This window comes from Letharia lupina (genome assembly GCF_014066315.1).
Source record: "Letharia lupina isolate WasteWater1 chromosome Unknown contig_15, whole genome shotgun sequence".
NCBI lineage: Eukaryota > Fungi > Ascomycota > Lecanoromycetes > Lecanorales > Parmeliaceae > Letharia > Letharia lupina.
Window position 1 is genome coordinate 1,568,734 of NW_023502984.1, and position 23,923 is coordinate 1,592,656.

The window sequence follows — 23,923 nt, forward strand, 5'->3', positions numbered from 1 at the left end:
TAGAAAAAGTCTTTTATAAGTATTACTTCTTCTATAAGTATTAGTAAGAATCTTATTATAAACGCCTTAATCTTTAAGTCTAGAAAGTCTATTATAAAGCCTCTTATTATTTTTTTAGTATTTAAGCCTATACTAGAGATTAGATATATCTTTTAAAATTATTACTATATTATTATCTATATTAATTAAAAGCTAATAAATAAAAAGAAGAAGTTTTATATTAATATTAGCTATATTATAACTATAGCTAATTAAATTTTTATTTTTATTTTTATTAAAGTTAAAAAGATAGCTATTAAAATCTCAATTTAAGATTTAAGATTTAAAATCTATTATTCTAACGAGTACGCGATCTTTATCTTTTATATAAAAGGCGTACTTTTAGATAGTATACGTATCTTTATTTAGATTACTTAAGAGATTTATATTATTAATAATCTTAAGATTAATATATTAATTAAAGTTAATATTCTAACGCTAGAATAAATAATTATTAACTTTACTATCTAATTTATTAAGATAAATAATTATCGAGATATAATTATATTTATAAATTTATATACTTACTTTAAGTCTATTAAGTAAATTATAAAGTTATTATCTTATATAATTCTATCTTCTCGTATTACGATATAAGTATTAATAATTTATACTAGCGAGTTATTAATAAATAGAGACTTACTTTTTAAATTATAATACTTAATATTATTAAGCTATATTAAAGAAGTCTATATCTATATAGTAGATATATCTTTTTAAATAGTTTAAATAAGAAACGATATCGATCTATTTATTATTATTTTTTATAAGATATAACTAGATGTGTTAAACGAATATAAATAAGATAGATACTTCTCTATTAAAGTATACTATATTAATCTCACTATTATTAAATAAAGAAATTAGAAGATTAAGTTAGTACGCGATATTATTATAATAATAATTATTATAATAGTAATAGTAGTATCTAATCTTTAAATTAGTCTACGAAAGTCTACTACGAATATCTTATTTAATAGTATAATTATTATTATCGATTTATTTTTAGAATATATTATATTAAACGGAGTAACGATCTATAGAAAATCTGAAGTAATAGAATTCTTAATATATTTACTTAATAAGTATTAAAATCTTTTTATTAATTAAGATTAAACGATAGATATATTAGAGAAGAAATAAATATTTATTTTCTTAAAGTCTAATATAATATTTAAATCTGCTAAGATATATCTAATAAAATAAAAAAATAAGAAAGTTATCGATATTACGTTTAATAAGTTATATAATTAAAGAAAAATAATATAATTTAGATAATCTATATTATATAGTTACTCTATTTTTATAGTTTGAAAGAATACTTTTAATAATTATAAGGGATATATTATAGTAGATATACGCGAGCTTAATAAGATAATAGAAATAGATTCTTACTTATTATCGCTATAGTTGAAAATTATAATATTATTATTAGAATATATATATCTATTAATTATAAACGTTATAAATTAATTTTATTAATTTCTTATAATGTTAGCAACTCAGCTAAAAAAGCCTGGTCCCGGGGGTGTCTGCGCTTGACAGCCAGACACCCCTATTTGGACCTAAATACCTGCCCGCAGAGGCCCCGTAGGGCCTCCGTAGGGGCTGTTCCTAACATATAATACGTAATAATTATTATAAATTTACAATAATTAGTTATAGAGAATAAAAAGAATTTACTATCGTCTTAATAAGGTATAAGAATTTCCCACTATATATCTAAAGATAAATAAATACTATATTACACTTATTTAAAGTCTTTACTAAAGTATTTATAAATAATATTATTATCTTTTTATATACGTTATAAAAATATCTTAATTATCTTTATTAAATCTTCGAGCTCTTTCGTAGTAAGCGAGTAAGTCTATCGTCTATTAAATTATTTATTAACTATTTATTAATTACTCTATTAGATTAACGAGTTAACGAATTAGATATATCTATATTATAGAAGAAAATTTATATAATTATTAATCTACGATTTCTAAAAATATTATACGATCTCGAAATCTTTCTTAAATTTATAGAATAACTTTATTCTTCGATTTCTTATTACGCGTAACTTATTAATCCGCTATAAGAATAAAAGATTATTTTTATTAAGAGCTTAGAAGTTAATGTTAAGAATTTATTATATAAACGATTTACTATTAAGATATTATTCTATACCTCTATCGAAGTAGAAGTAAAAATCTTTTATAAGCTTTAGTAAGTTTCTACTAATCTCTCTTTTCTAGTATATTATAACTTTATAAAACTCTTATTTATAGATCTAAACGCCTTTAAAAGCTTCGAATTTGCTACTATAATATATTATTATAAATAAAATAAAATTTCTAAAAGCTTAAGTAAGATAGCGCGAATAAATATTTAACTAATTATATTCTTAAGTTGATATTTAAATATAACTAAATATAATTATTAATTTACGAAATTAGAAGTCGCGGGTATAGTATAAATCGTAAAAAAGATTTAATATATAATTAAATCTAGTTTAAAGTCGTCGATAATAGTCTATATTAATTATTTAGCTACGATTTTTATTTCTAAGTAAATTACACTTAATACTATTAGTATTAATAAATTTAATCTTCGCCTAATTTATATATTTTAATATCTTTTAATATTTAATCTTAAGCTTCGCTATAAAGTAGATAAATTTAATATTATATCTAATATATTATTATATTTATTATAAGCTTCTATTATGTAATTTATAAAATTTAAGAAAGTACTCGATATATTATATAAGAGTATAAAATGCTAGTTAAAGCTTTTAAGTATTACATCTATCGAGCTAGTAATAATCTATTATATTACTCTTATAGAAATATTAAATAATTTTAAATAGCGATTAAAGTAAGAATATATTAAGAATTTTTATTAGAAAAGATTTTTATAGATGCTAAAGTCTTTAGTAGAGAAAATTATTATTACGCTAGCAATTATAATATTATTAACTTATACTACTTAAGTAAAGTCTATAAAGCGTATTTCTAAAATTTCATTTATACTAAGAAAAGGCTTTATTTATTATATTAACAGCGAGGATAAATAGCGTCTCGGCGTTCTATCTTTTATAGAGTAAGAGATATTTAAGTAAGCTTACAATCTATTTAATTATAAAGGTTATTATAAATATTATAATTAATTATCTTATACGATTTTTATTAAATATCTATTTAAGCGCTTATAGACTTATATAGTATATTATTCTAAATATTAATTTAATTAGACTAAGAGATATAAGCTATATAGATCTCTTATTTCAATTATTATTTTAGCTATTTCTTTTTATATTATAATTATAAACTTTATTATTATCTTATCTCTTATTAAAGTAGAATATAATTATCTACTTATTATTATATATAAGATTATTAAAAAAAATCTTTTAATATCGAGAAAGAAGACTTAGATTACTATTTAATAAGTCGAGGTAATATTTTATATATTACTATAGTATAACTAGGATATATTAAAGTATATTATTAACAATCGCGATTTATATTTTATATTTATTTTCTAAAAGAAGATTTTTAGTAGACTATATATTAAGTTCTTAATATTTATAATTTATTATTTATAGATAAATAATTAATTTAAATAAATTAATTAAACGGTGAAGATAATATTACATTTTTATCTTACTACGAATTTTAATAATAAATAAAATAAAATCTTATTATATATTTAGATTATTTTTAATAATTTTTCGAGTAATATTATAGACTTAATATTTAACGAACTATACTATAATTTTAAAATTAATAATATTATAGATATATTACTTACGAATCTCTTAATATCTACGAAAGCCTTTTATAAGCTTTATTTAATTAAAAAAAAAGAGGCGGATAATATTATAGTATTTTTATCTATTATTATAAAAGTAAGATATAATATAAAGTATTTAGCGCTAAATCTTAAGAAAGAGAATAATGTTTTTCTTAGATTATACTATAAATACTCGATTCTAAATCTTTTAAATAGAAAACTCTCGTAATAATATATTAATCTCTTTAAGATTCTAGTAAAGATTAATTATTTAGTATATTAATTGAAGTTATTATTAGTTATATAAATTTATTTAATTATATTAATCGTCTAATTAGAGCTAACTACTATTATTATAATTAAAGCTTTAGATTTATATAAGAAAAGAATTAATATAGAATCGTCGTCTATTTATAATAAAGAAGATAACTTCGAAGTTAAAATAATTATAAATAAATAAATTATATATAAAAAGTTTAAGTACTTACTATATTAAAAGGATTAAGATTATAAATATAATATATAATATATAATCGAGAATTTATTTAATATAATAGAGCTAATAAATAACTATAAATATAAACTAATACTTATTTTATCTACTAGATAAAAGATAGATAAGAGTATTAGAATTACGTAAGTATTATAGTCTATATAAGTATTATAACTTATACTTAAAAGAGAAAGAGAAAAGTTATATAAGACTTTGCTAATTAGATAGTAATCTATATTAAATCGTTTTTCGAATTAATAAAGAAAACTTCTAAAGTCTAGAGCGAAAGACTTTTACTATTTACTATATATCTAATTTATATATTTACTATACTAATAAAGCGTCTATTTCTACTACTATCTTAATAAGAATATTAACTTATTTTTTCTTCATTAATATTTAATATAGTATTATAAAAGTCTTCTATAGAAGTCTTTAGTAGAGCTATTTCTATTAGATCTAAGAGGCTTAAAGAGCTTAGGCTAAATATATATTAGCGTCTTTAAGTATTTTCTATTAAAGTAGATTTCTAGATAGTAAGAATATATCTTCTTTTTATATTATAACTTAGTTTATAATAAGACTTTAATCTATATAATTTTTAATTTAATTTCGATAGCTATATTATATCTTCGAATATATAGATTTTTATATATATTTATTACTACTATATCTTCGAGTATATTAAATCTTACTACTTATAATCTTTTAAATTATTTTTAAAATCGTTAATCTTCGAGCTCTTTTTTATATCTATATTTATTATACTCTTCGCTTATATTTATATAACTTTAGCTTTTAGAAAACTATATATAACTTCTTCGTATATTTTATATTCTTTTTAATAATTTAATAATTATATTTAATAGAATATTTAATCTATCGAATTAGATACTTTACTTTATCTTTTTACTTATACTTATTTAATATCTTTTTTATTTCTTATTCTTCGATATTATTAATAAATTCTAGAATAATATATTTAAATATATTATTATTATTAGTTCTACGCTTATAAAGCTCTAGAAGAGATATATAAAAGATATTATAAATTCGATAGATAAGTAATAATACTAAGCGATATATCTAAGTCTTAATATAATTTTAAATAATAAACGAATTAATAGTCTTATCTAAAAGCTTTTTATTTAATCTCTTTTACTTAAATTTTTTTATTAATAATATTATTAAGTCTTCTTTTTTAAATATTTAAAACTAATATTTCTTATTATAAGTCTTCGCTTATAATTTAATAAGCTTATATTATCTATTCGCTAGCGATTCGCGTAATATATAAATCTTCTTTATATATTCTTTTAATATCGATATCTTTCTTTTAGAATCGCTATTCTTAATAATTAGATTTAAAATTAAATTATAATTATATATTATATAAAATAGATTATATTTTAACATCTTATATTCGCTTTACTAATAAATAAACTTTATAATTAATAAAAGTTTTATTTAATTATTCTATCTTTTATTATAGTAGACTTATAAATAATACTTTAATATCTAATTCTATTACTTAATTTAATTATTAATTTAAAAATAAAATATAATACTTAGTCTACGTTTTATCTTTTATTAAAAATAAACTTTTAATTAAAATATATTCGTAAAAATAAAATTATAATTAGATATAATATTATTTAATAAACTATATTTTAAAGTAATTTCTTTATAAAATAGATCTAATAATTATATTATATTAATCTTTTTAATTATAAAAAAATATTTTATTATCTTAATATATCGATTTACTATAATAAATATTATATCGTAAATATATTTATTACGCTTACTTAATGATAGATTAATAATAAAATTTATTATAATTTCTTTTTAAGATTCGCTAGACTAAGAAAGCGTATTTAACTCGCTATAAAAGTAATATCTTTTCATCTTTACTCGCTAATAGATATTATATATATTAATATATAACTTTATATCTATCTTTATACTATCTTAATAATATTTTTAACTTAATAATTTAACTATTTTATTAAATTTAAAATATCTTATTAAAGAGTTATTATAATAAAGTCTTAATAGCTCTTCGCGAATAAAAGCCTCTTTAGAAATATATAATATATTCTTATACTTTGATAATCTCTAATTATTTATTATTTAAACTTTAATATTTCTCTTTTACTTATTCTATATTATATCGTTATATTATTATTAAATATAGATATTCTTATATTAAAGAGTCTTAATAAATTTAAATATAAATTTATTATTCGAATTATATATTATTTCGCTAGCTATTACTATTTAAATAATTAAATATAAGATAAACTATTTATAATTAATAATTTTAATAATAAAATTAAGCTACTTTTTAGTTATATTATAATAATAATAAATAAAGATCTTATTTAAACTCTTTAGATTTTTAGATTAAAATTTTTTAAATCTTAAAGAATATATTATATCTAAATACGTCTCTTATATTATTATAATTATTAAACTCGTAAATATTACTCTTTAAATAATTACTTCTTTTATCTTATTAATATCTAGAGAATATTATATACTTATATCTAGACTATATAATATAAATAAATACTCTTCGCTAGAAATATACTTCGATATTCTTATAGCTTTTAATTTATCTATATACTATTCTTATTATAGTAAAAATAGAATTTATTAAACTTTCTATTATTAATAGCTTTTACTATAATATAAATAAGAGTTAATTTAATAATTTATTTTTATTCTTATAATTAAGGCGTCTAAATAATATATTAATTAAATTTATCTTATTAGATTTATATATAATAATAAAGTCGAATATTAATAACTTTATTATCTATCTAATTTAAAGATTATTTAAATTAAATAATTTTATAAAGTATTTTAAATTATTATAATATATTAATACTTCTATAGAATATAGACTTTCTTTTAAATAATAATATTAATATTTAAACGTCGTTATAATAGCGAGAAGTTTCTAATTATAGATTTTATAATTTCGCTTTACCGCTATTATCTTTCTAAAATAAAAGACTATTAAATATTACTACTTATTATCTATCTAGAATTAAATTAAAATACTTATTAAGATAAATTCTAAAATATTTATTTTAATTTAAATTAAAAGTTTAGAATTATAATATCGTAATATAGATATATTTAAAAAGATATTATATAGTTAAATAAATATATATATAATATTATTAAATTGTTTAAAAAAAATTAACTTAATACTCTTAATACTCTCTTTTAATAATTTTATTAGAGATCTAGTAATCTAAAAATAGTAATAAATAAATCTTTAATAGAAGTTTATAAATTTTAAAAAGATTTATATCTTATAATAGATCTTAAATTTTAACTAATCTTAAATTATTTCTACTCTATATTTATTTATCGAAATATTAATAATAGATATAATAAAGCTTGAAAATTCGATCTTAATAATAAAGAATTTATATTTCTTTAGATTTATATATAAGCTAAATTATCTAAGTCTTTTAAATATTTACTTAATATAATCTAGATATTTCGATTATAAATTAATATAGATAAGAATATTATTTAAATAGATTATATAAAACTTATTAATTAGCTTTATTAAAGACTTATTAATATAAGCTTAAAAAGTTATAAAGGCGTTAATTAGATTAAAAGATATAATTAGATACTTAAAGTAATTATAATATATTCGAAACGTAGTTTTTTATTTATTATCTTTTCTAAATTAAATATAATAATATATATTCTTTAGATTTAACTTAGTAAATTTCTTAATATTATTTAGATAATTTAATATCTTACTAATTAAGAGTAAAAGATAGCGATTTTTTATTATTATTTTATTTAGATCTTAATAATTAATATATAAATATAAATCTTTATTCTTCTTTAATATAAAGAGAATAAAAGTTTTAATTAAATTAATAAAATACTAAATCTAATTTTTCGTTAAAGTATTATTTAGATAATATTTTAATTTCGCTAATTTAATATTAGATAAATTATATAATAAGTTAAATAGTAGTTTCGCTATAATTTTAATAATATAATTATAACTCTTATAAAGTAATAATTAATCTATTTTCTAAATTAAGAATCTATTTTTATATTCTTATAATTCTTTAGATAGCTTCGATGTTGTCACGGTACGCCAAGGCCTCCTTCAGAGCCACCACCCAATCGGGCCTAGCGTGGCTTGGCACCGCACATATCTGCCCTGTAGGCACATAGAATAATGAACATCTTTACATCACACATCAAATCATGACATAGTCACATTGTCTCCTAACAGATGTAGCGATATTACTATTTATATAAGTTATCTTTATTTACGCTACGCTAATTAAAGACTTAATTATAATTATATTAATAATATTAATAATAATTAAAGCGTAGATAATACTCTTCTCTTTTAATATATTAATAAATTTCTATAATAAAAAAAGATTTATCGATATCGTATTAATATCGAAATATTAAATTCTTATAATAATATTAAGCTTAATATCTTTATTAGATAAAGTCGATATATTTAAAATAAAAGAAGAATTATCTTTCTTTATAATCGAATAGAAGATATATTTATATCTCTTTATATATTTCTAACTATTTTATAATTTATAAACTATATAATAAATATTATAATAGTATATTAAATTGCTATTTATTTATCTTAAACTTAATAATAGTATATTAAATTTTTATAAGTTATATTTAAGAGCGAAATGCTAGCTAATTATATTAACCTCGACTTTATTATTAAAATAAATACTTATTAATATTAAGTTAGATTTTATATTTTTAATAATTATTTAACTTTTATAGATTAAGCTAAATATAATAAATACTTCTTTACTCGCTTTTATTATTATAGAGTCTTTAATAAAGATTTATCTTTTTCTATTATCTTAATAATATAAATATTAAATTTATTAGTCGAATCGATAGAAATATTAATAATATTATTTTATTTAAGTATCTTATACTTATAGATATAATAGTCTTTCTTATAATAATTATAATATTTAATCTTCTTAAAATATTTTTTATTCTAAATCGTTTTATTATATAATTTAGATATATCTCGTTTATATAAAGTATACGCTTTCTTATCTTTATAAAATCAACTTTCTTAGTTCTTCTAGAATTTATCTTTCTTATAATTTTAAGAATTAAAGATTTTCTTAATACGATAATTATATAAGAAGCGTATATTTATTTTATACTTAATATTTTTTAAGCGTATAATTAGCGAGATTAACTTATTTCTATTTATTAAGATAATATTTATATTAATAATAATCTCTTAAATCTTTAGATAAAGTCTTATTATTAATTAAATAATTCTTTATTATTCGTTATATAATAATAATTAAGTCTCTAATTTAATAAGATAAATATCGATTTAATATATAATCTAACTAGTTCTTTATCTCGTATTTATATACTCTTAATTAATATTAAATTACTTATTAATAAAATTCTTAATTTTATTAAAAAGAAATTTCTCGAAATAGCTTTAGCTATTTAAGATTATAGAATTTCGTTTATTCTTATTATACTATTATTTTTTAGAATTCTTTTTAAAAAATTATATTATCTAAAGAATTTTATCTCTTTTAATCTTAAAATTTCGAGAGTTAATACGAAACGCTATCTTAGCGTTATAAGTTTACTCTTAATATTTATATATAGATTTATTATAATATAAATTTAATTTTTTCGAATAAATATTATAAGAATATCTTAATATATAAATCGAAGTTCTCTTTAAGATATATTTTAATCTTATATTAGAATCTAGACTACTTTCGCGTAATAATAATAATAATATATTAAAATTACTTAGCGTGTAGTTATTATATACTTTACTATATTTAAAAATATCGATTTTTTTATTAAGAGTTATAAAACGACGTCTTTTTAATAATAAATCTTAATAATAAATACGCTACGCTATTTATTTATTAACGTCGAAATTAATAATATCGCTATTATAATCTTTAGTCGATTAGCTTTATTATTACTTATATAATCGAGATTTATTAAATTTATAATTTAAGATAATATTTTATCTAATAATATTTAAGATATAAAAGATTTATTATTATTTTTACTTCGTTATAATTATAATCGAGTAATAACTATTATATTAATTTTCAATTACTATTCTTTAAAAAATAAAAGAATTAGAATTATTAAATAGACTTATATAATTAAGTATAAATAGATTTAAAGTTATATAATAATATAAATTTAGTAGTAAATATATATATATTCGTATATAGATCTTATAGTAAGACTAATTCTTATAGAAGTAAGAAGAAAAAATAGAGAATATTATCTTCTTAAGCTTCTATATTAAATCTATATACGTTAAAAGTCTTAGCTATACTACGACTTCGCTCGATAATTAAATTCTCTTTAAGAATCTCAGCTAATACTTACTATATTAATTAATTAATTTTTAAATTTTTAGAAAATTCTAGCTTAAATATCTTAAGTAAAATTATAAAGTATAAAAATACGCTTAATGTTAAAAAGTATCTCGGCTATTTTATAAACGCTAAGACTATCTTAAAGAAATATATATATTCTATAAGACTTTTATTTTACAGAATAATAAATAATTAAAATCCTCTATAAATTAGAAACTTGAAGATTTAATATCTTTTTAATAAACTATAAAATTTCTAGAGTATTATAAATTATTCGTGTAAAGTTATTTAAGAAATTTCAATATTCGAATTTTCGAGGGAGAGATGCTTACGGCAACTTTTTAGTTTTCTAGAACTTACCCCTATATTCTTAATCATTAAGAAATAAAAAAGTTCCCGCAAGCACCCCTCCTGTCATGGTTTCAACCGGCATTCCTTCTCCAGACTTGCGCTAGGCTCTATTCGGGCTAGCTCCTTGGCGGCTTGGCACTCTGATGACTTCGGCACACATGTTACTTAGCAACCTTCATAGTTAATATTCCATTCATATGACACCACTAATATCATTATTCGATACACGGTTCATTCCCTGACATAATATTAACTATCCAACATAGCCGTGAGCTAAGCTATTGTTGCCTGCCTACCTGCCTGCCTGCCTGCCTGCCTGCCCTGCCTCTGCGGGGATCTCTCGAATATCGACTACTCAATCGCCTTGTTGTGGAGGAGATATTCGGACGATTCCCTGCCTGCCTGCCTGCCCTGCCCTGCGGAGATCTCTCGAATATCGACTACTCAATCGCCTTGTTGTGGAGGAGATATCCGGACGATTCCCTGCCTGCCTACCTGCCTGCCTACCTGCCTGCCTGCCTGCCTGCCCTGCCTCTGCGGGGATCTCTCGAATATCGACTACTCAATCGCCTTGTTGTGGAGGAGATATTCGGACGATTCCCTGCCTGCCTGCCTACCCTGCCTCTGCGGGGAGATATTTCGACTATCTCTCGCTTGCCTTACCTGTTACCTGCCTGCATCAGTGGAGAGATCTCCACCTGATCCGTTATGGACTCGGATCAAGAAGAAACCCGTCCTGAATCGTCATTGACGATTCAGCATTACCAGGCCCAGATTCGTGGCCTCAACACTACTATTCAGAATCTCAACACAACCGTTCCGCCTAGCCGCATGCGGCTAGCGCATTCAAATCAGTTTCGATTCGGCAAATCATCGGACTTTGCGTTTTTGAACGAATTGGCCTCATTCGATTTCGATTTTTTTCACGTTTTTCGGCAATGCGCCAAAACCACGAATCCATCACACCACCTCTCAGCACCCCACACCATTACTTCAAGCACCTTCCCGGGCTATTGCCCCACATTGATACCCCTGTTGCCTGCGTCCGCAGGCCTGCTACATGAGATTTGGCTCAATGCCACGGTCAGACACTGAGAGTGTCTGCGAGAAAAAAGTTCAAAGTTGTTGTTTCAGGGGGTAGTAAATATGCTTCAGACTATAAAGGCCAGTGCACCATGGATCATGACGATCGTCTCGCTGTTGCCACCTCGCCGTCGCCATGATTTGGACCATAGGGACATGGCCATTTGAGGGGGGGGTAATGTCATGGTTTCAACCGGCATTCCTTCTCCAGACTTACGCTAGGCTTTATTCGGGCTAGCTCCTTGGCGGCTTGGCACTCTGATGACTTCGGCACACATGTTACTTAGCAACCTTCATAGTTAATATTCCATTCATATGACACCACTAATATCATTATTCGATACACGGTTCATTCCCTGACCCCTCCCTCGAAAACCAAAAATTGAAATTTCTTGAATATCTTTACAATCACCACTCTTTATAATCTATAATTTTTATAATCTTTTCTCATAATACTAAATAATTAATTTTAAGAATTTTAAAAGATTTTAATTTTTCTATCGTAAGATATAGTATAAATTAAAAATATACGCTTTACGTTGAAAAGTTACCTCGGCTATTCTATAATCGCCAAGACTTATCTAAAAAATCTTAAGAATTTAATAGATTTTTATTTTACTATATAGTAGATAATAAGAATAATTTAAAAATTATAGATCTTGATCTTTATTATATCTTCTTATAGTTATAAAGTTTTTAGAAAATCATAATTTATCGTTGTGAAGTTATTTTAGAAGTTTCATTTTTCGATTTTCGAGAGGGGGGTGCTTGCGGGAACTTTTTTGTTTTCTAATGATTAAGAATATAGGGGTAATTAATATAGGGGTAATTAATATAGGGGTATAAGACTATTTAAGAAAAGCACTTTTTTTGTTTTTTGAAGGGGGGTGCCAAAATCGCGATTCTAGTTTCCCAATGATTAAGAAAATAGGGGTAAGAGATATGGACATTGTTAGTCGCCTGGAGGGAAATCTGGTATAATGTAGCTCACCTGGGTAGGAGACGGCTTCTGGTCGTCTCAGAGGCTGGACATGCTAAGATTAGTGACTCGCGCAAAAGCAGCAAAGTACCACTTCGCAGAAGTGTCCATTGAATGACGATAGTCTATAAGCCATCGGACCTTCCTCGACTGATAGCGATATGGGGCGAAGGGAGTCTTTGACTGTCGCAAGATCGAGAGCAGCCGAACCTTCTACGAGGCTCACGGATCCCCTAATACAGGATGGGAGAAGCGCAGCGACGGCAGTTACCTTACCCATCTGCTCGACTACTGAGTAAACAGCCTCCGACGGGGGGTGAGCGGATACTTACACTCACCTATTATAGTGTCCCAACATCTACACATCTGATCCCTTAGGGTCTTTGCCACGAAGTTTGTACTGTCTTTGAAGCTGTCCTCGGGGTGGTAAGCTCCTGACTCGTAGACGTTGGCAATTGCTCTCTACACAATCCACTTGCCTAGCACTACTGTGGATGTTCATATTCACATAGAAAAATGAGGAGATGGGGGGGGCTTGGAAAGGAAATATTACGAGAGGAAATTAAATCACTGCACATTTTGCAACTCGAAGAGCAGGAGCCTGCGGCGCAGCGCTATACAGCTATGGGAAACCTCTCTGGTTTATCTTTAGACAGCAGCGTGTCGAATTGCGGACAACAACGATTCCCGTGAGACCCGGCAATTTCTCCAACAGATTCCTGATGTTAAGATCACAGAGCCGTCGAAGCTAAATGAAAAGTAGATCGTATGCTTACAGAAGTGACCCTTATCGAGCTACTCTGCTGGGTAAACATTTTCTGGGTATAAGCTCGGCAAGCCGCTGATTGCTTGAATGACTCTCGGACAACAGCGATATGCAACCGGGTATCCCACCTCGTAACAAACTACGTGGGGAAAATATTGCATATCGCAGTCTACTGACCTAGTCAGCAAGAGCGTACCCTCGGATATCCTCGTTCGAGATTGTTGATAAGCATCAGATGAAGAGGATCAACCGTCGCTCAATCTTGTTCTTTGGTATCACTCTCGGGCTTGCTTATGCGCCTCTCTTTTTGTTCCCTCTTCCTTCGTTTTCGCTCAGCCCTTTCTTCTGACGTTTCCTCCTCCCTTGCCTTTCTCTTCTTCCCTCCTCCGCCTTCTCCAAGCTCGGCCTCTGCAACCGCTGCTTGGCCGCTGACGGCAGGAGCAGGAGGCCCCACCACCAAAGCATCAGAGCCTGAACGTGTAGTGACAGGCGGGCCAAGGGTAGAGCCATTGATACTGGAGGGGGCGTTGAAGTCGGTATAATCCTCTTGCCATTTGACAGGGGTGGCCTCGTTTGGTCGACCATATTTCTGCAAACAGTCAGGCTATCTCGACTCTTTTCAGACCACAAAATCCAAGGCTTACATCGAGTTTGCCGTCCGATTTCATCTTCTTTTTCTCGAGAGCGACAGCACCTAAGCCCCATCTTCGTGGGTATAAATCACGTTCCATGATACATCGCTTGACCTTTGCTACGACCCCGTGGTCGCAGCTAGAGAGCTCCACGGTAGACATTTGTGCAATGCCGAGAGCAATAGCTTCGCCTTTTGTTGTCATCAACACAACTTCTTCGTGGACGTGAATTTCGCTCTCTGTTCCGGGTTAATATGGACGAAATGTTGGGAGGGAACAGGACTTACCGTAACGTAGGAGACCCGGGATCATTAGCTTCGCTATGAAATATGAGCACTTCGGTCGATAGATTGAATGTTCAAACAGACACCTACCACCATAGCAAACAGCATTAACGGCGCTATCTTTAACTACGATTCGTTTGTATGTGGTGAGCAGACTTTCCAATGGCTGGACTACCTTTCTCAGGTATGACTCGTCCCGAGTATTATCGAAGCTCCATCTGTAAAAAGCGTTAATATGAATCCATCACAGGATTAGCCGTGGGACGTACTGTGCATCGAGGACATCGTGCAGCGTCACCGAGCCTTGACGTTCGTCCATCGCCCCACTTCGCACTCTTCTCAGCTCTTGCATATGCGCCCCTACCCCCAATATCAAGCCCAAATGAACGCACAGTGTCCTGATGTACGATCCAGCCTCACAGCTGACCCAGAAAACGCCGAGGTGTCTTTCATTGTCGAACTCATAGAGCTTGCTCTCGTATATTGTTCGGATACGCAATTGACGTTTAACAGCAGATATCAATGGTGGACGCTGGAATAATGATCCAGTCAAGGTCTCCAACGCTCTGTTCATTTGTGCCTCCCCACCTGGTAGCCTGTCATGGAGCCTAATTACGCAGACGTATTCCTTACCAGCTCCCTGCTGACTCTTCACAAGCCTTGTTGCCCTATCAATACATACGATCAAACAGCCCGTCACGCGAGGATCCAAAGTGCCGCTATGGCCTGTTTTCTCAACCCGAAGTATTCTTTTGATCCATGCGACAACCTCGTGACTCGAAGGATTAGAAGGCTTGTCCAAATTGATCACCCCGGACCGTACATAGTCGGCAAGGTCCCGCTGTAGGGGATTGGCACCGCAAGGAATAGGCGTAAAGTGACCTGTCCTAACGAGCAGTCTGCTGTAGTCCTTCAACAGCAAAGGCCATGAACTGGTGTCAAGCTGAGGCGTCGTCGCCTGAGGTTTGATAGAATAGTCCATGTCTTGAGTAAATGAGCCTACATCCATTGTGACAGCTTCGCACAAGCGCAAAATTTTCAAAGTTGAGGTAAAAGTCCGGGAGGTCTTCCGACGTGCTAGGGGGCTGGTGCGACTGAAGATAATAGATGAGGAAGGTCAGCCGAGAAAGCATTACTTGACAGTGATGCATTTGATCAAAACTTTGCGGCCAACCACCACCATGCCGCCATCAGTACGACTTCTACAGCACACGGTCCGTGTCACTCTCTTTACCCGCGAAAATTGCTCAATCTGCGAGAAAGGAAAAAAAGTGATTCAGGAAATAAGCAAGAGGAGGACTTTTGACTACCGCCAAGTGGATGTCATGGCTTCTGATCAACAGCAGTGGAAGCCTCTCTACGAGTTTGATACTCCTGTGGTAGGCATTCCAATGCCCTTGTAATAAGGCGCAGCTAACCCGAGGCCGAAGCTCCACGTTCAACGCGTTTTCCATACCTACTCGAAGCCTGATATTGCCACGGAAGCTTGCAAATTGATGCATTATTTTGACGAAAGACAGGTGGAAGAGCTCATCAATGAGGCCGAGGGACACTCATAAATCCATTACCCGCTCCGCAATTCGGGGCAAATAAGTACATAGCTTATGCCCTTACGGAGTAAGGTGAGGCTAGCTTTCTTGTGAACCTGTCATCTTTGCAAGCCCTGACATTGCTCCCTTGCCCATATTCAGTGCTGAATGAACGTAAGAGCCTCTGGCCGTCGTCAACGCAGAAGTCATGTACGCCGGCAATGCAACCATATCCGTCATCACTGACACCTGCATGAAGCAGTAGCATATCAGCAATGCCCAGCCTTGTGCATCTACTGCTGATTCATATCGTACTCCTGCAACATGGGCTGAAAGCAACGAATGCCGAGGACTTACCATGTTGAATCCCTGGTCAGCGAACTCACGAGCTTGATCACCCGACGTGGAATATATGCCACTGCTCTTTTCGTTCTCCTTCGCTGCTCGGTGGATCTTGGCAATGGCTTCTTTCAGCTCGTCATGCATTGTGCCGTCGACAATTGAATGCCCGATATTATTTCCCAAATCGAAGGGGCCCACAAACAAGACGTCTATTCCCGGAACCTTTGCTATAGCATCGACCTAAAACGGGGCAATTAGCGCCACGCGGTGGAGAACGAGATTCTGTCACGTACGTTTTCTAAGGCTTCTTTAGTTTCTATCTGCACGATGGTCACCAACGAATCGTTTGCCTGCTGCAAGTACTATGAAGATTTCGGGGTCAGCTTTCCTCCTTCAATACAGCCCGAGTAATGAAGTCTTTAAAAAATTTACTTCTGCCGAGGTCTGGCCCCCAAACTTCTCCATTGGAAAAGGAGATCCGAAACCTCTCGTCCCCTCCGGAGGGAACTTGGCTGATTGCACGACTCTCTTTGCGTCCTCTGCGGTGTATAAAAGGGGTACAATGATGCCATGAGCTGCAGCTCTCGTTAATAGGAATACTTTTGAATATCTGTTCTTTGTTTTGGTAGAATTCGTACCTCCGGAATCGAGTGCACCTGCAGGACAGTTAACGGAGTTTACCGTTGCACTGCTATCATGGGCCCTCACGCTTGACCATCCAGCCTTCATTAGCTGCTATGCGGACAATTGGGCTGACCCCACAACCTGCAATTGCTAGAGCTGGTTGTCAGTGCCTAGAGGGTAATCTATTGTTCTATGTGACATGAGCCAGTGATTGTTTTACCTGCAACAGCCTCGTGCATGGCGCTGTCTACTGAGTGTCAGTGGCCAGCTGGCGCTGGTGCTGTTCTGTGTGACACCAGCAACTGATTGTGTTACCATCAATGTTTCCATGCTCTGTATCTACCAAAACCCAGTCAAAACCGCAACGTGCTATAGTCCTTGCCTGATTGCTCCCGGGCAGCATTTGCCAACTGGAAACCAGTCAGTTCGCACGCAATGCTCAATCGAACACTCAAACATACGCTCCGAAGGTCAGGCCAGAGCCCGTTCTGAGGGCCATTTGTAGTTTATTGGCAGCCTGCATTTCAAAAGTGTTACAGAGTATCAAGGATTTGATAAGTTTCTTATGAGACCTATTTCACAAGACCTTCTTTGTGCAGCAGTGGATCTGGATCATTCCCTGGTGGGACTGTCAGTTGGAATGATGCAACCCCGCGTTTGATAAGATAAGATAAGATAAGATAAGAGAAAGCAGAAAAAGGAAACCCAGTCTCGAACATGCTATCCTTTTTGTAGCAGCAGACCAAACTGAGTATGAACCGCGCAATCTCATTACAATCTCCTGACATCTACTTCAACAACACCCCAAGCCCTCGAAGGCTTCGGCCGTGAGTAAACGGACAATAAAGAGCCTGGAGAATATTGTTGCTTGTGAATTGGCTTTTTGAGAAATGACTGAGACTATTTGTTCAGCATTTTGTAGCTGTTTTCTATTGTTGCCTAAGTTTAGTTAAAGAATGCAGAGTTCGTAGTTTGGTAGAGACGAGTCATCTTCTGGAGCAAGAGTCGATGCAATCGGGTCCGCGAGTGAGAAGCTTGGGCCCTGTATCCTTGTTGGTGGAGAAGCACGACACATGTACCCAGAGCTACGTAAGTCTTCGGACCTACGCCATCTCTCGTCCTCCGAAGCAGAAGCTGTAAGCTGTCTTCGTTCCGATAGACGCTCAACTTCCTGTCTTCTCTCGTCTTCGAAGTGGTCATAAGCAGATGCCTTTACTTTCTTCGGTGATAACATCCTTTCCGAAGCAGACGAAGTGAAAGGGAAAGAAGCCCAGACGGCCTCTTGTTCAGCAGGGTCAATAAAATCATCTTCGGCCCCTTCCCCTGAATGCTGATCATATGAAGAGTGCATGCGTGCGAATAAATGTCTCGCATCGTACTCGCGTCTCGATTCTGCTCTGCTACGCTCACGTGGCAATGGCAAATCACACCAGAGACAGACGCGTCCTCCAAAGCCTTCCGATTTCGGCTCTGAACATCCTTTGCCATGGCATTGTTTGTTTCTGATGTCGAGGTTTGAATTTTGCTTGGTCTTGCACCTCAAGCACAAGTGTCCATCTTTAGCTGTGCAGATACATTTTGTACGCATGAGATAGGAATTCAAAACAATATTTTCTTCGCCGTTCAACGAAGTTTCTTGGTGAGGATTCCCTGAGTCGAAGCATTTGGCACAGAGTGAGCACATTCGATTTGGGAATGTGTTCTCGTCACGCCTTCCGAACGAAGCTTTGATGATACAAACCTCACAAACAGGCATGGAACACATCAGGCATCCATTGATCTTGGCACCTCGAGTGTGCTGAGGCTCTGAGCAACATAGCAGACTTTTAGCTTTCAGATTCTTCCAATGCGAGGTGTCGTGCCTTCCAATAGACAGAGTTGGACGCACTGCTTTGAGCGAAGATGGCTTTTCGAGGGATCTGATGGGAAATCCATGCACGGCCGCACGGAATTTTGAATTCGCTTTCGACAGGTTGAAAAGATCACCAAGTAATAAGACAGCCACGAGATTCTCTAGTATTGGATACGCGCATAGCAGTTCAAGTAGAGATGCCATGATTATGAATGTATTAAAAAGTATGCTTTACGAAGATCAGGGTCGAGAACGAGGCAACACTAAGGTATGTGAGAAGGAACTGGAGGACTTTTATTGACTATGAAACTCAATCTCCTATACCCGGCAGAAAAAAGAAGTTCTAACATCGATGCAATCTAACGTTCGAAACTTTGGAGAAAGATCGTCGGAAGCTTCGGAGGCACGGAGGTCATACTTGTACTTGGTCCGGAGAATCTTCGGCGACGATCGTTGCCGCGCGAGGCGCCGCTCCGGTCTATCAAAACTCAAGCCAGCCTCCCCGCACGTACCTATATTATGCGGTTCTTTTAGGTGCAAAGGCTAGAGCACTAACCCTAAGCTTGTAGGGCATCTCGAAAAAAATCTCAACAGTTCTCGTGTATGCACGCAGTCGAGATCCTCCCCGACCGGTATTCTGGTAATTCAGTTGACCATATCAGCTTTGCCAGTATATTTCGAGCCTCTTGAGATCCATTGACGCTGGTGAATAGGCTTCGAAAATCCTGAATCAGAAACAGCCTTGCTATCTCCTCCTAACATAGACTCAGTGTTTCATAATTCATAATATCGCAATCGGGATTACTTACGGCATCCTTCAGCTCGTTCTCTTCCTTCTCCGAGATTTTCGCGCATGCAATTACCAGGTCCTCGCCTTTTGCACTGATATCCAAGAGGTAGTTGGCCCTGTCAACGATTGTCGCGTCAACGCCGTTCAAGGTCGCGCAGCTTAAGTATCAATTAGCGAGATAACCCATGATGCTTGGCAATGCCTCACCAGCTGCCATAACTCGTATTACTACGGCCGGCTCGAAAGCTATTTGTATGGTCAGCGGAGCTTTGGCATTGTATCGATGTTCGTACTTATATAGATAAGTTACCTGATCCTCTAGGTCTTTTGCCTCACGATCGAGACGCACCTCCATATAGCCGTAGGTTAGGGAGGGTCGAGGTTGCAGGAATCCGTTTTCGATTATCTCATGAAAGTGAGTGGCACCCAGAACTTTGGGTCTGTCAATTCCGAGGCCAAGGAAATGCTCAAAGACGCCGCAGGCTAGGCCGGCACCATCTTGTAAACAGAGTCAGTAATGAAGTCGTAGTTTCTGAAAGAGAGAGATTCTCTTCAAAGGGTATTGTACCGCTTGAGTCAGTTCCTTTGCCAAACTCATCAATGATCACTAAGCTCCGGTGTGTTGTCAGCGTCATCGCAAGAGCAACTTGCTGCAGGTCAATCATGAAGGCACTCTGAGAACGTGATACGGTCTCTCTAGTAGCAATTCGAGTCAATATCTTGTCCGTCAGCCCCACAATCGCGCGGTCTGCCGGTACAAAGCAGCCGACGTGTGCCATATACACAATTAGTGCAACTTGTTTGAGATAAACGCTTTTGCCGGAATAATTTGGTCCGGTCATAATCAGCATGCTGGGTCCTTCCAAGGCGTCGGAGTCAATGGTTTTCTGGAAGACTTCCCTAGTCGCCTCGTCGTTTCCAGCTTGGACTTCTTGAAATTCGGTCGGGTCTGGGGGGCCAGGTCCTCCAACAAGGAAGGTATCGTTGGGAACATATGCTGGAACTGTGAGCTCTTGCAACGCATGCCTGCTAGAGTCAGCATTTGTGCCATCCAGGCAGAAGTCCGAGTGGAAGAATGGCTCACCGACCACCTATGGAAATTGTGGAGTCAGCATTAATCCTTGAAAAGCAAAATTCCGAGCATTAGACCAACGTGAAGGAATACCAAGACTAAGAGCCTTTCGCTCACGAAACATGCTTTACAGCCAGGACTTTGGCCCGGAATAGGAATTTTATGCTCCGAACATGGACATACCTTTGATCTGAATGACGTTATTGCGTGTTATACGTGGTCTGGAGAACTTGTAACTTCTTGCCCCTTGTGCAAGCGCGAGAAGGCTATGATGGTCAGTGAGTAGAGGGAAGTGGTCTGTTTGTAAACCGACCTATCTAGCTCTCCACAAATATCGGAGGCTTGGTTTAGCATAGCTTCTTGCTCTAAAACTCGCTCCCCGAGCTCATGGATGATCTCTATCTCTTTATCTGCGGGTTGTCATCGGCCATTCCACTGATACTGCCAACATCTCGGGGCGTACCGCAGATTACAGCATACATGTCTCCTAGCGTTTCGTCAAGCTCACGCATTCGGAAATCCTTGTAGTATACTCTCGTTGCCGTTGAGAAGATGCGATCCCAGTGCTGATCCTGTATCTCACCTCCTTCCCAGTCGCCTCTACCAGTGTCTGGATTGAGTGGTATTGAGATCAAGAAGCCGATCTGGGGGAAGAAGATGACATTCAAATCGAGACTAAAGATTGCCGGTATCGTCGCGGCAATTTCTTGAGAGGTTAGATTTAGCAAATCTTCGATGCCGTCGTAGGTCCGTTTCATGTTGTCCAACTCAGCGCTGACACCCGACTTGACCACAGTGCGATGCATATCCGCAGACGCGACGAAATCAACCTGAGACGGCGGATTTCAGCATGTGGACTTGATTCTTCCGGGACGAACCAGAATTGCGAGTGCATACTATCCCACTAACGTTCCTTCCTATTCTCGCCAGCCCGTGAGGATCGAGCTTCTGAAGAATCTAGCTCTTGTTTTCAGCTACTCGGGAGCAGATGGTAGGAGATTTCGGTGCCCACTTTCGTTCCAATCTTAAGACTCTCCATGCCGTTTACCTCTGCCAGAGCATCCCTAATTTGCAGCGTATGAAAAGCGAACTACAACAATTAGCATGAATCTTCAGTATTCAGATGCCTTACCGATCGGAGACTCGACCAGATGCCGCTCTTAATCCCACCTCCTCTACTCAACCCATTGCTGATACCCTTTCTCAGATGTATCATCACCGTCCTCATGTTCTTTATCTGACCCAAGCTCTTAACGATACCATTCATTGGACCATTGTTGTCTGGTCTCAAGAACACGCTAGCGGTCTCGAGCCTCTGGTTGATCACGTTCAAATCTAGACTCGGGCGCAGAAAGTACTGCCGGAGAAGATATTTGCCTTGTGGGGTCCTTGCAAAATGGTGAAAGAGGCCGTAGACAGAAAGACCCTCCTTCGATCCAGAGGAGGCATTCGTTGGGCCTTGGCTGTGTGTATTTGGGTTGGATTCTGACTGCAGTATCTGTAAAGAGGCCAAGGTGTCTGCATTGACGAACCTAGGCATTTCGCTTCAGCAGTATGCTCCACATTCGTCGGAAACACCGATGCTTACATTATGCCTTTCAGACTGAACATTTCAATTGTGGAGATACGGAACGAGTTGCCTGGGTTAACATCGTTAGGCAGGTATTTGACCGCTTTCCTCCTTGTTACGTATGTGAGTAGCGCACCAGCACATCCGATAGTTAAGCGGCTTTCTATATCGATCGACGCTGATAACCTTAGTAGTTGACCCTGACGGCCTGTATATCCTGCGTCGATACCCTCGCCGTAGTCATCGTAAGGATCATTATCTGCTGGTGTGATGAATGAAATCTCGGGGCTGCCGTCAGCGAAGAGGCGAAGATTGATGAGCTTGTTCTTCCCAGCGTCGTAGCTGAACTCTTGGGACGGACGAAATTCAAGCACGTAGGGCAGAGAGAATTGGTCACCTATCAGAGCACATAGAGCGTAAGCTGGAGCATTAAATGACGTCTGAGGTCCTTACTATCTCCGTTGGCTGAACCTCGACTCCTTCCATCTGGGTCAAAGTACCGCTCGACGGTCTCGTCCACTCGCATTGATAAAATGACCACCGTGGGCTGAATGTGCAGCTTCACTATCTCCTCATCAGTCCGTGGACAAGAAATTCCCAGAAGCATATTAACAAGTGCCAATTATCTCCAAGCCTCCACATTGAATATCCTCTACCAAATGCAAGCTGCCCGTAGAGGACTCGTAATAACAACAACCGACGGTGCCCCTTTCTCTCATGTCAACGCACATGATGACTTCGTCAGGATCGCTGTCCTCTTCTTGCTCCCCTTCAATGTCATTCTCCCGAGCTACATCGACAGCGGAAGCAGCAACGGAAGAGAGGCTGGAATGTCGATAGCCAGGACGTACATAGAAAGACGGAGCACTCGAGCCAGGATTGTTTCCGGGAAGATGCAGACCGACTCTTTTGGTAGGTCGTTGCTGAGGATGCTTGGTTCGCTGGTAATGACGAAGTGGAGATGATTGGACAAAGGATGATGCACGCGCGTCATTACTTTGGCTCACTGTTGGCGTTGCAGTGATGGAGCCATCACGACGACGCTTGGCGGCAATCATGGTCGCTTTTTAGGAGCGAAGAGAGCGACTCGAGAGAAGAGAGCGAAAGGCCTGTTGGTTTTGGAAATGTGCATAAGTTCAAGCGACCATTCCCGCCCAAGGAAAATCACACACTCTCCATATTATGGAGGAGACTTGGCAAGGTTGTGTTGGATTTCTCAAGACTATCTAAAAATGACATGCAATGTCTATCGAATGCAGTCGCTGTGAGCCGCGATCGATCATCTTTAACCTCGGTCTGTACAATA

At 33.5% G+C, this 23,923-nt stretch overlaps 3 protein-coding genes across 3 annotated transcripts; 1 reads left to right on the plus strand and 2 right to left on the minus strand.

Annotated features, from left to right (window-relative positions):
* Positions 1-14,178: 14,178 nt before the first annotated feature.
* HO133_002811 (uncharacterized protein) lies at positions 14,179-15,820 on the minus strand (the record flags this gene model as incomplete). Its single annotated transcript, XM_037293736.1, has 5 exons — positions 14,179-14,511; positions 14,567-14,793; positions 14,842-14,874; positions 14,929-15,056; positions 15,108-15,820. 5 exons carry the CDS (start codon positions 15,818-15,820, stop codon positions 14,179-14,181), a joined length of 1,434 nt encoding a protein of 477 aa, XP_037150565.1.
* A 199-nt stretch (positions 15,821-16,019) lies between these two features.
* Positions 16,020-16,397, plus strand: HO133_002812 (uncharacterized protein; the record flags this gene model as incomplete). The annotated part of the gene is made up of 2 exons (XM_037293737.1): positions 16,020-16,217; positions 16,269-16,397. 2 exons carry the CDS (start codon positions 16,020-16,022, stop codon positions 16,395-16,397), a joined length of 327 nt encoding a protein of 108 aa, XP_037150566.1.
* Positions 16,398-18,282: 1,885 nt separating this feature from the next.
* Positions 18,283-23,675, minus strand: HO133_002813 (uncharacterized protein; the record flags this gene model as incomplete). The annotated part of the gene is made up of 12 exons (XM_037293738.1): positions 18,283-18,871; positions 19,840-19,940; positions 19,995-20,133; positions 20,183-20,221; positions 20,269-20,473; positions 20,544-21,066; positions 21,231-21,237; positions 21,528-21,877; positions 22,180-22,579; positions 22,636-23,014; positions 23,071-23,181; positions 23,258-23,675. The coding sequence occupies 12 exons, from the start codon at positions 23,673-23,675 to the stop codon at positions 18,283-18,285; spliced, it is 3,261 nt and encodes a 1,086-aa protein (XP_037150567.1).
* Positions 23,676-23,923: the final 248 nt, after the last annotated feature.